The following is a 14989-nucleotide window of genomic DNA, read 5'->3' on the forward strand; positions in this document are numbered from 1 at the left end:
GAAGTGAAGTTTCTCATCTAGTAAGAACCAACAGAAAAGGCTCCAAAGATTTTAGAAAGTAAGGAGATAGATGGGGAAAGAAGTACAACTGAAGATTACTCAAAAAATTAATTTCAAGTCAGTGGTACATCTTTCACATTTTATGATTAGAGTACTGAGGACCACACCTTTACCAGTTATGTAGAAGAGAAAATTTCTGCATGCACAATTTCCCCCATCCTGTGAATCCCATGGTTTCCTGAAATTCTGTCCTAGTCTACATATAAAGCAGACTGACGTGGTAGCATGCTGAGGTGGTAATTAGACCGCATCACTTCAGACAGCTGGTGAAACAATTTTTTTAGGTGTTCATGAATTTATTCATATCTTTCATGAATTTAAAACAGAAAACATATAAAGCATTTCCTTCTGACAGTGAAATTATGATTTTTATAGAATGTTAAGTTGTATTTCCATTTAGTTTTTAATACATACAATACTGCTTTACTCCAATTTAATGAATTCATCAGTAAAATAGTTGAGCCAGAAAATAAATTAACTGAATTTTTAGAATATCAGTGGTGAGCCTAATTATTGTGTATGTTAAATTAGTGCTTTGGCATCTGTTCCGGCTTCTGGTGTCTTCACCAGATTTTAATCTATAGCATAAAATGGTTTCAGCAGCTTTAGCCTTTGTTAGCGTTAATAACTCAACCATCAAGATTAACAAAGTTGCCTTGGCTGACCTATCCGTGCCCCATTTGAAAAAGAAATAGAAATGACAATAGAAAGTGCATAGGAAACTTATACAGAATATACAAAACACTACCCCTGAGCTACATTTAAGCTACAATAGAAAAATATATTCAAAATATGTGACAATACAACTTGCTTATGTAAAAGTTCTTTTCTCCCTCTCCTTGATTGCTTATACCCAACTTTAATATCAAGTTTTAATCAGTTATCTCTTCCATAATTTATACTTAACATTTTAAGGTCTCTGTGTTACAATTACTATTTCCACATTAACTGGTGAAACAATTTTAAATATTATCCCAATGTTAAAAACTATCTGCAAATAGAGCAATCAGCAGAGCAAGCGTAGGGTTATGCTAAACTTTTCTTCCAACTTTGCTAGTTTGGTCTTTGCAGAAAGTTTTTTTAAATGGGGGGAAGGCATTCCAAAGCAGCATCCTCGAATGACAGAATGAATTGGCAAACTCTTTCTATCACCTTGTTGTACTCACATTGTGTGTGTCTGGTTATCTTAGCCAATTAAGAGAAATGAATACACACAGAAAGAATGAAGTCTAATGAAGAATGTTGTAAAGAAAAGTCAGATATATTTGCAAATATAGGACACACTACTACTAGTTGAGCTCTGAGTGTGTGTCACCAGAACAAAGGAGTACATGCTGTTTTAAAGGTACATTACATCACACTGGAGAAATGAAAGTCACACTTAAGGCAAAGCATCTGACTTTCACATCTTTGGAGTGGCTATTGTCCGTTTTTCAAACTTAGTCTTGCAACAGAACATCTGCAGTTCTATCCCTGTTCATACCTTCTTATCAGCTTCCCCATATATGGTCATTCTACCTTCACTCTTTCTTATCTCTGCTTCTGCAGATGGGTTTAAGGAATGCCCATTTATCTATACTTCCTGAAGGCCAAAAATTCTCCTTTTCCGGTGTGTAGCCAGAAAGGCCCAAGGAGCCAGAGGGTCCCAGGCAGGGACCAGTTACTTTAAAACATGCACAAAGAATATATTTCATGTCTCTTTTTCTATATTAGTGTGATTTCATGATTGATCTAAAGTCAGTACTAAAATTTGCTAATCTCACAACCTCACTCTTCTATCACCTCATCCTATTGCATTTGTAGACCTACACCTAATTTAAACTGGATGGCAGAGAGGTAAAAGAATTTGCTCACGTGACTGCACATATTCAGTATCTCACTGAAACTGCTTTCCATGCAAAGCTTTACATATATTTAGCTAGCATGCCAGTAGAACACCAGCCCATTACAGATCTCTGGTATGCTACCTAAGCCAGTGTAGCTGCTTTACATGGGCAGCTTAGTTTGATCCTTGATTTAAACATGATGCAGTGGGATTGAAAAACTTACCTATACAATGAGCCCAATTCTAGTTCAAAGCAGGCCTTTGCCTGCACAAAGCAGCTGTCTACGATTTGTTAGCATTCCAGAGATCCATAGGTTGGGTGAGTGTTGTGCTAGTATGCTAAATACGCATGTATAGCTGCATTGCATAGCAGCCCAGTTTGATCTAAACATGATGTGCGTGAGAAAAGCATTTACTCATGGGACTTCACACTCACACAGCATTCTACTCATGAAAAACAGCTCTGGATGTTTTGTTAGTGCACTAGAAGGCCATTAGCCCAGGTGCGTATTGTGCAGGCATGCTAGGTGAACATACATAGCTGTTCTGCACAGGGAGCTATCTGTTTAAATGATATGCTATTCAACAGAAAAACTGCATGGATGAACTTCGCTTCAGAAAGGTAGCTGTGTTATCTGCAGTCAAAGAGAAAGAACTGGGTCCAACTGCATCTTAAAGATCAACTAGATTTCTAAGGTATGAGGTTTTAAAGAGTCAAAGCTCATATCTTAGAAATCTAAGGTGCTATTGGACTTGGACCATGTCTAAAAAATGCATGTGCAGTCACACAAACTGTTTTGTGTTACCAGCATCACGTATAAATCAGGCTGTTACCTGTTTTCAGAGCAAATATTGTGTAAGTTGCGTACGTATATATTGCATTTTTTCTCCCCATAAGCAATCACATCCACGGCAACGGCGCATCTACAGTCCGCACAGTAATTGCGGTACTGTACACAGACAATCTGGAGAAGTCGTACATCAATGTACTATGTCCCTGCAGTAGAAGCACAGTCATAAAGAAGGCCATCTCTGGATGGCTCGTTGCAGAAGATCAGACCCGCAGCCAAAACAACCGGAGCTGCTCGCCAGGCTCCCGGCTACTCATCCAGCGGAGGAAACTGGGCGGTGCTGCGCAGGCCGCCAATCAACCTCCTCAAAGGAACGGCGTCTTTCTTCAGGTCGCGCATGCGTCCTCACAGTCCAGTCATGGCAGCTCTACGGCTCTTACCTTTTCGGCTCGCCAGAGTCCCGCCGAAGCTTTCTCGCCCTTTCACCGGCAGCGGCCCCCCTCGCGGAGCGCTCACGGTGCCCGAGCGCATCGAGGAGAAACGTCGGGCAGCGCTACTCGGAGGCGGACAGGCCCGTATAGATGCGCAGCATCGGCGGGTGAGCGAGCTCGCCTCTCTCGGGCCCCTTTTACTGTCTTCCGTTCCTCCCTCCGCTCACAGCTGTGGCGAGGCAGCTCCTTGTGGAGTTGGTGGCTGCTCCCTGCCAAATTCCGTGGAGCCCTGTGGGAGACCAACGCAGGCGGCTTCTTGTGCGGGAAAGTGTGTGGCGGGGAAAGGGACCTGGAGGGGACACTGGAATACCTTGAGAGGAGTTCGCCTCACCTGCCACACCAATCTCCAGCCGCCTTCCTGTTTCAGAGGGGGCTGGGTTTTAAAGCTTCATCCTCTGTATTCTTCAAGTTTGTGTTTCTCCTTCTAAAGCCCACAGAGGAGAGGAGGCAGCATAGGAACCAGCATAATTCTCGCTGGAAATTTCCAGTGGCAGGCAGTGACAAGAAGTAATCTTGAAGTCATTTTTAAAACTATTACTTTAAAATGACATTAGTGTATTCACATGTTTCCCTTTGCAGGTTACATTTCTTTACTCGTTTTCAGAAAAGTGACAATAAGATTCACCTAACTCTAGGATGACAAAATGGTCAAGTGTGAATCTGAAGAATTTGCCTGACAAAGCCTTCAAGACCTTTCTAACTATTCCCACATTCTGGCCATGTCTATAGCTTTTTCTTGGACACAGATGTAGTGTTGAAAGTGGTGGTGGTGGTGGTGGAGAGTGCTTTCAAGTCATAGCTGATTTATGGTGATCCCTGGTAGGGGTTTCATGTCAAGAGACTAACAGAGGTGGTTTGCCTTTGCCTGGCTCTGCAACCCTGGTCTTTGTTGGAGGTCTCCCGTAACCAAGGCTGACTCTGCTTAACTTCTGAGATCTGACCAGATCAGGTGTGCCTGAGCTATGAAGGTCAGGGTTTAATACTGCAGGGAAAAACAAAATTTTATTTATGTTATTTGTGGTCTGCCTTTTCACTGAAACTCAAGGCAGATTACAGTGTGTGTGTCAGTACAATCCGTTTCAAAGTCATTTCAATACACATGTAATTGAGTATATACATGTAAATTTGCAAAGATTTAAAACCAGCAGAAATCTAATAGAGTCAAAGAAATGCTGAAACAGAGCATAAGTAATTCTGAGATTGACATATTAAACAACAAAGGATCTACCCAACAGGATCATACTTCCAGCAAGAGTAGTAAAGTCTATAGTCACTTCCTTTCCCTTTATTGATGCATCTCTTTGAGACAGGTTCTTTATATTACAGCCCTCCTATTTGAATAAAAAGTATTTCTTTACAGGAGTAAGCTAACAACTTTTTGTTATAGTGTATTATGATGGCCACTTAATTTGGATGGTTTAAAAATATGCAGTGTCATGGAAGATAAGTGTATCAGTGGTTATTGGCCATAGTAGATAAATGGTATCTTTGTAATCAGAAAGAGAAAACCTCTGAGTGCCAGGAGCTGGGTGAAACCAGTGGTTAACTACACATGAAGCTGCCTTATACTGAGGCAGGTCATTGGTCTATCAAGGTCAGTACATCTATTCTTTACTGGCAGCAGCTCTCAAGTGCCTCAGGCAGAGGTCTTTCACGTCACCAGATACTGGGAATTGAACCTGGAACTGTTTGTGTGTAAAGCAAATGCTTTACCATTGAAATATGTCCCATCTTTGTTTCGCTGTCACCATCATGCCTACTTCTATATTTGTGCTGTCAAGTCACAACCGACTTATGGCAACCCAAACAAGGGGCTTTCAAGGGAAGTGAGAAACAGAGATGGTTTGCCTCCTTCTGCAGTCTTCTTTGGAGCTTGCCCATCCAAGTATCAGCTTGACGGAATAACCGCCTGTAATTAGTGCTGCCAAGTGACCCGCTTTGCCCAACAACAAAAACACTGGAGCCAAGACGTTGTGATGAAGTGCAGATGGTGTATTATACAAGTCCATATATTACAGGTGCAAAAGTGCTCAGCATACATACATACAGAGAGAGCAAAACCAGAGTCCAGTCCTTAGGTCAGTTACCAGAGTTATCCAAGATTGTTCTGAGCGACAAAGGTTTGCACCAGGCACCAAGCTGAGCAGATCAGCGATGCACAAACCTTTGGCTGGACTTTTAAGTGTCCACTAGCCTATAGGGTGAGTTGGAGTCAGCCAACCAGCACACGGCTGATGCAATCATGCCGCAATCCCAGCTTAATTGATCAGGTGTGAACTGTCAGAGAAATTGCTGACTCACCCTATGCTCTATGTTAAAGGGCACAACAGCCTTTACACATGTGCAAGTGAGTTTATATTCTGACACTCCTGCTAAACTCCTTGCCACATGTCACATATCATTTATATATATTATACACAGCTGACCTTACATATTTACACCATCAAACAACCGTTCAGTGAATATGTTATGTTTTATCACATCCAACCCTTTGGTAAACATGTCAGCTATGTTTTGTTCAGTGTTGCTGTATTGCAGGTCCACCAACCCTTTGTCAACAGCTGCTTTTACGTTTTGATACCTGATCCCTATGTGCTTGGAGCGACTTTTAAAGTTCTGCTCCCTAGCTAACTGAATAGCAGCCGTGTTGTCACAGTGTATAATGACCTTGTTTTGGGCTATACCAAAATCATGGCATAGCGAAGTAAACCACTCCACTTCTGTGACACAGGAACTTAAAGCACCAAATTCTGCTTCTGCAGAACTTAGGGATACAAACGTTTGTTTTACTGCTTTCCACTGAACCAGGGCACCACCCAAATAAATAGCTATACCAGTGGTGGATTTCCTTTGCTCCCTGTCCCCCCAACTGGAGTCTGAAAAAGCGAACAGGTTTGTATGGCTGGCTGCCAGAGTTAGTTTCCTGTTGCTAGTGCCCTTGAGAAACCTCAAGACTCGCTTGGCTGCCACCCAGTCAGATTGCCTAGGACTGGCATTCTTCTGACAAAGACGGTGTACAGCGTATGCGATATCAGGCCGAACCCAGGAGGACAGATATAGGAGAGATCCCACCAGTGATTGATATAATGTTGTGTGAGGAAAAAGCTCACCTTCTTCATCACAGCTATTTGTAATTATGGGAGTGTTAACTGGCTTGGCTTCTGCCATGCCAAATTTGTCCAGGAGCTGCAGGATTTTTCCCTCTTGGAACAAAACATAGGTTCCATTTGAGTGCCTGGTCACTTCCACCCCTAGGTAGTGTCTTAAGGGGCCCAGGTACTTTAGTTGGAACCTTTCCTGCAGCTTGCACTGGAACCATGTTAGGTGCTTCTCATGCTCTGTTATGAGACATAGATCATCTACATAAACCAGTAAATGCACCCATTTACCTGCCCTTTGTAAGGTATACAGACATGAGTCAGCGTTGCTCTGCTTGAAACCCAGAGCTTTTAGTGCCTGATCCAGGCATTGGTTCCATTGCCGGGCACTCTGTTTCAGCCCATACAAAGCCTTGTGCAGTTTTAAATGCATACCTTTTTCTCCCATGGGAAAACCTGGAATTTGATCCAGGTATAGACTTTCTTCAAGATCTGCATTGAGGTAGGCAGTTTTTACATCAAAGTGGAAAGCTTTCCACCCTTTGAAACCTGCTACAGCCAATGCAGTTCTGAAAGTCTCGGTTTTTACTGTTGGGGAAAAGACTTGGTCATAGTGTATCTGATTTACTTGTGAGAATCCCCTAGCGACCAGTCTTGCTTTGTATTTGACAGAACCATCCTCCAGTGGTTTCTTTTTGAAAATCCACCGGCACCCAATTACCTTTTCACCCTTGGGTAGCCACATTGGTGACACAACCTTATGGGTAATGAGGGACTGGTATTCTTCTTGCATAGCAGCCTTCCAGCCCTCTTGCTCTTTTTGTGGCAGTTGTTGAACCTGCCAAAAATCCTCTGGCTCAGAGGTGTAAACATAATTTATGGCCTGTGAATAGCCCAGCCGGTCTGGCGGCACACCTTTGTTTTCCCTCTGTGACCTCCTCGGCACAGCCTGCATTTGAGCAGGGCTGGAGGAGGGAGAGGAACTGTTTGTTTCTGCAGGAGGGGGAGATCGGCTGACAGCCGACTCACCCTCCTCTTGCTTCACAGCATGCCGTTTCTTGGGGCTGGGAGTTTTTGGAGTGATGACGTTCTCCTCCTGCTGTGGAGGGGCCAGAGGCAATAGCAATTGTGAGTGGTTGCTATCACCTAGCCTCTCCCAGCGAGAATTTTCCTTAAACCCTGCGGACCGGCTGAAGATCACCTCATTTCTATCACCCAGGAACCTGTAGGCTTTTGAACCTGACTGATAGCCAAGAAAAACCAGCTCCCTGGCTTTCTTGGACAGGGTCCGTCTCTTACCCAAAGGGACGTTTACAAAGGCTTTACTCCCAAAGACCCTGAGGTGATTTATGTTGGGGTACTTCTTATACAGGGCATGGTATGGAATGTCCTGTATGGAAGAAGTCCAAGTCCTGTTGGCCAAATAGCTGGCAACCTTCATAGCTTCAGCCCAGAAGTGTTTCTTCAGACCACTATCAGCCAAAAGGGCTTGCATTTTAGTTTTGAGAGTCTGTATCCACCTCTCAGCCACACCATTCTCCTGAGGAGACATAGTGTTGGCAAGCCTCTGTTCAACCCCTTGCTTTTGCAACCATGCCTTTAATTGGTTTGAACAGAACTCGCCCCCCCTATCTGACTGGATAGATACCACAGCAGTGTCCAGCTGTCTCTGAACTCTGCTCATCCAGTACTTGAGTGTACTAAAAACCTCTGATTTATGTTTCATGGGATACACCCAACAAAACCTTGTACAGTCATCCACTATTACAAGCACATATTGGTTCTTAGACACACTTTGAGGAAAGGGGCCAGCCACATCCATATGAACCAGCTGAAGAGGCTTGGCTGACTGCCTCTGGCTGTGTTTGGCTACTGGGGCTGCCTTGCTTTTTATTTCCTTGCAGATATTGCAGTCTAGGAAAGCATTGCAAGGCTTCACCTTTACCCCTAGCAGTCCCAAAGTTTTCTCCAAAGCCCCAAAGGAAGCATGCCCAAACCTGCGATGGAGAAAGTGTATACACCCATCGTGGTAAGGGCGGTTACTCACATGGCTAATGGTAGGAGAGTTCTTAACCATGTAAACATTGTTAGTTCGTGGTCCAGACAGCAGCTCCACTCCGTCCCTGGAAATTGTACACTCTCCGTTAGCAAAGCAAACAGCAAAGCCTGCTTTGTCAAGGTCAGCTACAGAGAGTAAGTTATTTTGCAGGGATGGGACACAAAGCACCCCCTCCAGGGAGTGCTTCAATGCAGGAAAACAAATCTCCCCTTGACAGACCGTTGAAGCAGCTTTGCCGTCTGCAAGGGAGACATGGCTGAGCCTGGGCTCTGTTTCAGTGACCAACAAGTCACGCTCACAACAAAAAGATTGTGTAGCGCCCGAATCGACTAGCCAGATACTCCCACCAGACACAGAGGGTCCAGCAGACACCAGTGCTGTTTGAGTACGCTGGGTCACACCACTGCTTGCGACTCCTGCTGACTTCTGCTGCTTTTTCTTCCTCCGGCTGGATGGGCAGGCATTCTTTAGATGCTGTGTAGAACCGCAGGCAAAGCAATGACGGACACACAGTGCAGTTTCCTCGCTGGAAGCTTTCTCCGGCAGGTGCTGGGACACTCCTCCGCATTGTTTGTTGATTGCAGAGCTCTTGAAGGTCGTAGCAGTTTTCGCTTCTTGCTGCCTTGATTCCTCCTCAAGCAGCAACCCAGAGACGAGGCCCATCGTTAAACTGTCCACGTCTCTTGCCTCCAAGGCTGTAATGAGGCTATCAAACCTGGCATCCAGAGAGCTGAGCAGGGCGAAGACTTTGTCCTGTTCAGGCAGGATTTTTCCTCTCTGAGCCAGCTGTTGGAAAAAGCCCTCCATCCGAGTCAAGTGAAAAGACATCGACTCCCCCGGCTGTAGATAGCACCGGTAAAGCCTTCTTGTCAGAGTAATGAGTGAGCCCGCTCCTTGCCTCACATGTAGCCTTCTCAAAGCGTCCCATGCAGCTTTGGCAGAAGCAGCACCCATCACATGGACAAGCTGAGTCTTATCCACACTCAAAACGATGGTGGCCAGGGCTTTTTCAATGTTAGTCTGATCTGCAGGTGTGGGAGCAGCGGGAGGGTTGCTTACAGCAGTCCACAGCCCTTCCCTTTTTAGATAATGTTCCATCCATACTGCCCACGTAAAATAGTTATCGGCTCCCAGCCTTTCAGCCGGCATGAGAGCCATTTGTGCCATGGTTGTTATCTTGCACTCTGCAGGACTCCCATGCACTCACCGCACTCACAGCTGCCTTAACGGGTCCAGGCACCGGCTTGTAACCAGTCAGCGTCTGTTCCAACCCTTGAGCTGCCACACAACGATCCAGACGACGCTCCAGCAAACCAACAGGTTCAGTTGCAGGCGGCAGGTACACTGGCGCAGCGGAAGCGTGCTGGGCCCATAACCCTGACGGAATAACCGCCTGTAATTAGTGCTGCCAAGTGACCCGCTTTGCCCAACAACAAAAACACTGGAGCCAAGACGTTGTGATGAAGTGCAGATGGTGTATTATACAAGTCCATATATTACAGGTGCAAAAGTGCTCAGCATACATACATACAGAGAGAGCAAAACCAGAGTCCAGTCCTTAGGTCAGTTACCAGAGTTATCCAAGATTGTTCTGAGCGACAAAGGTTTGCACCAGGCACCAAGCTGAGCAGATCAGCGATGCACAAACCTTTGGCTGGACTTTTAAGTGTCCACTAGCCTATAGGGTGAGTTGGAGTCAGCCAACCAGCACACGGCTGATGCAATCATGCCGCAATCCCAGCTTAATTGATCAGGTGTGAACTGTCAGAGAAATTGCTGACTCACCCTATGCTCTATGTTAAAGGGCACAACAGCCTTTACACATGTGCAAGTGAGTTTATATTCTGACACAGCTCTACTTAGCTTTCAAGATCTGATGAGATTAGGCTATACCATGCCACCTTCCCTCCAGCTAGCTGACTATTGTATTATTTCCTCGTTTAAGTTGACCATGGGTCTCATCCCTTGTTTAAGTTGACTGTGGGTCTGATTCTTTATTTAAATTGACCATGGGTCTGATACAGTAAAGCAGTTTTTAGATTCTTAGTTCTGTCCTGCTTGTGCAGCTCAGACTAAAGAACATACTGTAGATTTTTGGATTGCGTTCTCTGACTGCATCTACAGGTCAAGGATCATTATTAACCAGCTGTGGAAAGTGTAAAGGCATCCTTTGCCCACACAACATAGGCAATCAGTGTTAACAGTCCTCCAGAACTCCTCTGGGCAGATACATAGCCTGAGATCTCACGGAACTCACAGTAGAACCAGGAACTTAATATGATGTTTTTTGTGTCTCAAATGCCCTTGTAATAACTTATTTTTCTACCATTAAGTATTTCCTGCAAGTGGATATTTTGAAGGTGAAGTATTTCTGGAGAGGCCACTGGCAGGACTAGGCTGCATTAGAGCTAACTCTTAACTAAAAGTGAAACTTGACTGAATGAGATTGTTTTCTAAATAATTCTGAAAAAGCCCATCTTCTCTGTCTGGCATATGATTTTTGTTTGTTCGTTGCTCTTGCACTGTACCTTTGCTGTTGATGCAGAGATTGCTGCTGTCTTTGAGTAGATTCTTGTCTACTCAAAGAGAGCTGCAATCCCTGCAGAACCAAGCTGTCCATAACATATTTTCAGTGCTTGGATTATTAAATAAAAGGAAATGAATATTTTCAATGAATTTTTTTCTGTAAGATTTTAAGTCTAGGCATGTGGGGAGAACCACTGTGTCTGTTTAGTGTAGTTTTATATAGGTTTCTCCAGCAATTGAAGTGAAGTGCATAGTATTGATGTGAAATGCACACATGGTTATAGTGGAAGGATTAAACCATTGGACGGTAATTTTAAAAGCCTTTTCCTCATGCCGATGTCCTTCTTTATGCTGAGCCTCTTCTGGGAATACAGATTTTAAAGATATGGCTTAGAGAAATTTGCCCCTCTGGTGGGCATTCCAGTCTAAAATATAGATAGGTGAAGTTCCAGTTCTGAAAGGAATTTGGTTGTAAGACTTTTAGCCTGTCCAGTTGTAGATTTCTTTTTTTAAATGCTAAGAAACCTGTAAGGAGGAGGGCAGGTGTCTTTTTTGTTTTGCTTCTGGCTTTAGGTTTCATTTCACTTGCACTGGAGGTCTTAAATTATTATAAATAGGCTGTTGTCAAATTGTTAAAACATGAGGAGATATAATTTTTGTCCTGTCAGTAAAGATCATTGTACTGTATCTGATGGTAAACTGGCTGGATGACAAAAACTGCACAAGTGGATCAGCTACAGATAAGGGCCAAATTAAATGTAGTGGCATCCTTGTGTCTGCCATGGGGATGCCACTGCCGTGATCCTGACTGGGCCTGCAGCAGGATGAGGTGCTCTTGTTCTCTACCTTTTTAAGTGCCAAAATGGCCACACTGCCCAAAACACCCATTTTAGGCTTTAAAATAGTGGTGGTGTCTCTGTGGTAGACATGCAGAGTCCGTCATGCCATGTCTAAGTTGGCCCTAAGATGAGAGTCTCCACATATTAGTGGGTCTGCTTGGGTATACAAGAAAGTACAATGTTGTAAATTAACTTGAAGTGAAAAAAACTGAAAAAACAAGCAGAAGACATGGAATGTGGGGAATAGCTGAGCATAAAGAACGGTGGGGCAGAAATCAGGTTTCTCAAACAGAGGTAGGAGAGATTTTGAAGGGATGGAATTTCCAAATTCTTTCTTCTTTCCACTATCCCTGCAGTTCCTCAGAACCCCCCAATTTCTTTCTTCATATTTTTCAGTCTAATACTAATGCAACTGCCATGTTAATGTTATGATTGAAAGAATCCTTTCTCTGTGTTGGCTCCCTCCTCTGTTTGACTTCCTTGTGGTTCATTTTGGTTCATTCTTTTAAGGTTCATTTCTTCTCATATCTCTTTCTTTCTCACATATATGTGTGTATACATACATACATACATACATATAGGTGTGTGTATATCATTTATTTATTTAGATATTTATTCCCTGCTTTTCTCCCTAGTGGAAACCCAAGCGCTTTGCAACATTCTTCTCCACTTGTAACAACATTGTAAAGTAGGTTGGGCTTGGAGTATATGACTGGGGCAGAGTCACCCAGTGAGCATTCGTGGCAGAATGGGGATTAGCGCTTGAGTCTCCCATATTCTAGTCTAGCATTCATACCATTATACCACTCTACCTCTTTAAATTACATCTCTCTCTTTGGTTTATGTAAGAGGGAAAATATTAAGGAGTTAATAAATATTTGCATTTATGATCAGAATATTTTTTAATTAAGAGTTGTAATGACACAATGGTGTTTTGTCCTGCTTGATGGGACAAATTTGTGGGTCTGAATAAAATCTTAAATTGGAAAGTGTGACATCCCTCTGCATTTATTTTTAATGATGCTTTATTCTGGCTTATTGCAGTGATTAAAGCCATGTCTTTATTGCTCTCCAGGGAAAGCTGACAGCTAGGGAGCGCATTTTGCTCTTATTGGATCCTGACAGTTTTGTGGAGTATGACATGTTTGTGGAACACAGATGTTCAGACTTTGGAATGGAGGCTGAAAAAAACAAGGTACTTGTTTCACTCTATTTAAATTCATTTTTGCTTTGAGCAGAGGGGCTCCTCATATGGTGCTTTGGGGACTGTTTTCCATTCAGAACCATCAGGCTGAGTCTGGGACTTAGGTAACTAAAGATGCTTCTTTTTACTTGCTCTAAAAGTAAACTTTTGAAGGCACACTTCACTTTTATGGGTGAATGTTTTAATCTGAAAATAGTGAGCCTCAACTATGACAAGTTTGGAAAGATCTGTGTTAGAATGATGATCTGCTGCCAGTCAACTGCCCTGCGGAGCTATATTGACCTCAAGTAACAGTAAGAGATGTGTACATATTGCACACAAATAAGTGATCCTTTTGTGATTCAGTTTAGATTCTCAAAAAGTGTTACTTATTAATTCCAGAGGTGTAGCTGTTAGTCTGCTGCAGTTTTGGCTACTGATTAATGTATTTCTCTTTTTGGTAGTACTTGCAGTGGCAGAATACAAAAGGGATCCTGCTGCCAATTTTTTTTGTTTCTTTTCTATTCTCCCTCCCTCTTCCCATTATTTTACTTTTCCTGCTATGATTTGATTTGTTCTCTTGGCTTAATTTTTTTGGACCATCATTTTGATAGCTTGCTTTCTAGCTGTATTATTTACATTTTGTTTTTTCTTCTAGTTCTTATTGTTTATGGGAATATTTCTTTGTTCTGTAATATAGTGAAAGGTTGATTTTTGAGCTTATGACAGTTTAGAGGCTGGTGAATTTTGTCTGTAATCGTCAAAGATAAAGGAAACTGTGGAAGGAATTATTTTCTTTATCCTTGGAATAACCCCCTCTCTCGCCCCCCCCCTTTTTTTAACAATTTGATAGTAGAAAATTCAGCCTGGTCTAAAGATCCAGGCTAAATATAGTTGAAAAGACACACACTGCCTTGAAAAACCAGTTTAAGACTCAGATTAGCAAATGTAAGAGTTCAGTTGTATTATTTAATCTTGCTCTTAACTGCACTGTTGTTCTCTTTTGCAGTACCCTGGAGATAGTGTTGTAACTGGCCAGGGCAGAATAAATGGGAGACTGGCTTATGTCTTCAGTCAGGTATTGTCTTTTTAATTGTGAGCTTTTGCATTGAAACTTCATAAAATTCTTTTATGTTGATTTACATTTGGGTTTCATTTTCAATAGATGTATAATTTGTGTATTGTGTGTTAATAGAAATTCACATTCAAAACATCTTTTATTTTAAAACAATTATTTATACCTTTCTGTATTGTTTCCATTGTATTGTACAGCGTGCCAGTTCTTGGATGATGGAATTACTGTGTCGTAAAAACTGAGATGGTTGTGTATGTGTGGATGCTTTGCAGGATTGTTTATATTGAGAAGTGCTTCCTATATTATAGTCTGAGTCCAGTGGCAGCTTAGAGTCCAAACAAGATTTTCAGGGCATAAGCTTTTGAGGGTCAAAGCTCCCTTTTTTAGATCTTCCTATATTATATTTTCTTCATTGGTTTTTAAGTGTATCTGGAAAATGGCTTTGAAATGTTGCCGGAATTTGATATGAAAATGAGATATGGACTTTAGAAACATTCTGGGATTTTTACCTGATTTTTTTTTTATACATGTGTTGCAGGTATTTTCTCTGACATCATACAAATGCATGTTGTTGGTAATTCCCTGTCAGTTTCTCTAGTCATATTTTTACTTTTGCACTTTACAAAGGCTTTATTTTGAGATAAGAATGTTTCTTTCGTGGTATTTATTTCTGTGTTAACGAGTTGCATAGTTTGTCACAGTTCACCTGTTGTTCTAGTCTTTCCCATGATTCTCTCTCCAATTTGTAGGTCTCTCTTGGAGCCTGAATGGCTAATACAATAGATAGTGTAGTGAGATTTGAGGGCTGAAAGCCAGCCCCTGGTAGGGAATCCTGGCCAGGGCATTGGACATATTAACATTGTGACACCGTAACAATGGTTAGAATCCTACAGTGTCCTCATCCCACAGGTAGAAGTGTTGTATACTAAAAACGAAGCACCAGAGAGGTGCAAATTATTTTTTTTTAATAAAAATTTTATTGAATGGGTTAAACATACATCTCATTAAAACCTACAATTTCATTACCTTTTAAATTCATGTA

The 14989-nt window shown here is 42.5% G+C and overlaps 1 protein-coding gene across 1 annotated transcript in view; it reads left to right on the forward strand.

Moving 5' to 3' along the window:
• The first annotated feature begins 3073 nt into the window (after positions 1-3073).
• The window catches only part of PCCB (propionyl-CoA carboxylase subunit beta), a 58921-nt gene continuing 47005 nt past the window's right edge, over positions 3074-14989 (forward strand). The window contains exons 1-3 of the mRNA XM_054982616.1: positions 3074-3274; positions 12765-12884; positions 13882-13950. Of these exons, the coding sequence (XP_054838591.1) occupies positions 3074-3274; positions 12765-12884; positions 13882-13950 (390 nt within the window). The remainder of the gene's footprint in view (positions 3275-12764; positions 12885-13881; positions 13951-14989) is intronic.

The sequence above is a fragment of the Eublepharis macularius genome, chromosome 6, assembly GCF_028583425.1.
Source record: "Eublepharis macularius isolate TG4126 chromosome 6, MPM_Emac_v1.0, whole genome shotgun sequence".
In the NCBI taxonomy this organism is placed as follows: domain Eukaryota; kingdom Metazoa; phylum Chordata; class Lepidosauria; order Squamata; family Eublepharidae; genus Eublepharis; species Eublepharis macularius.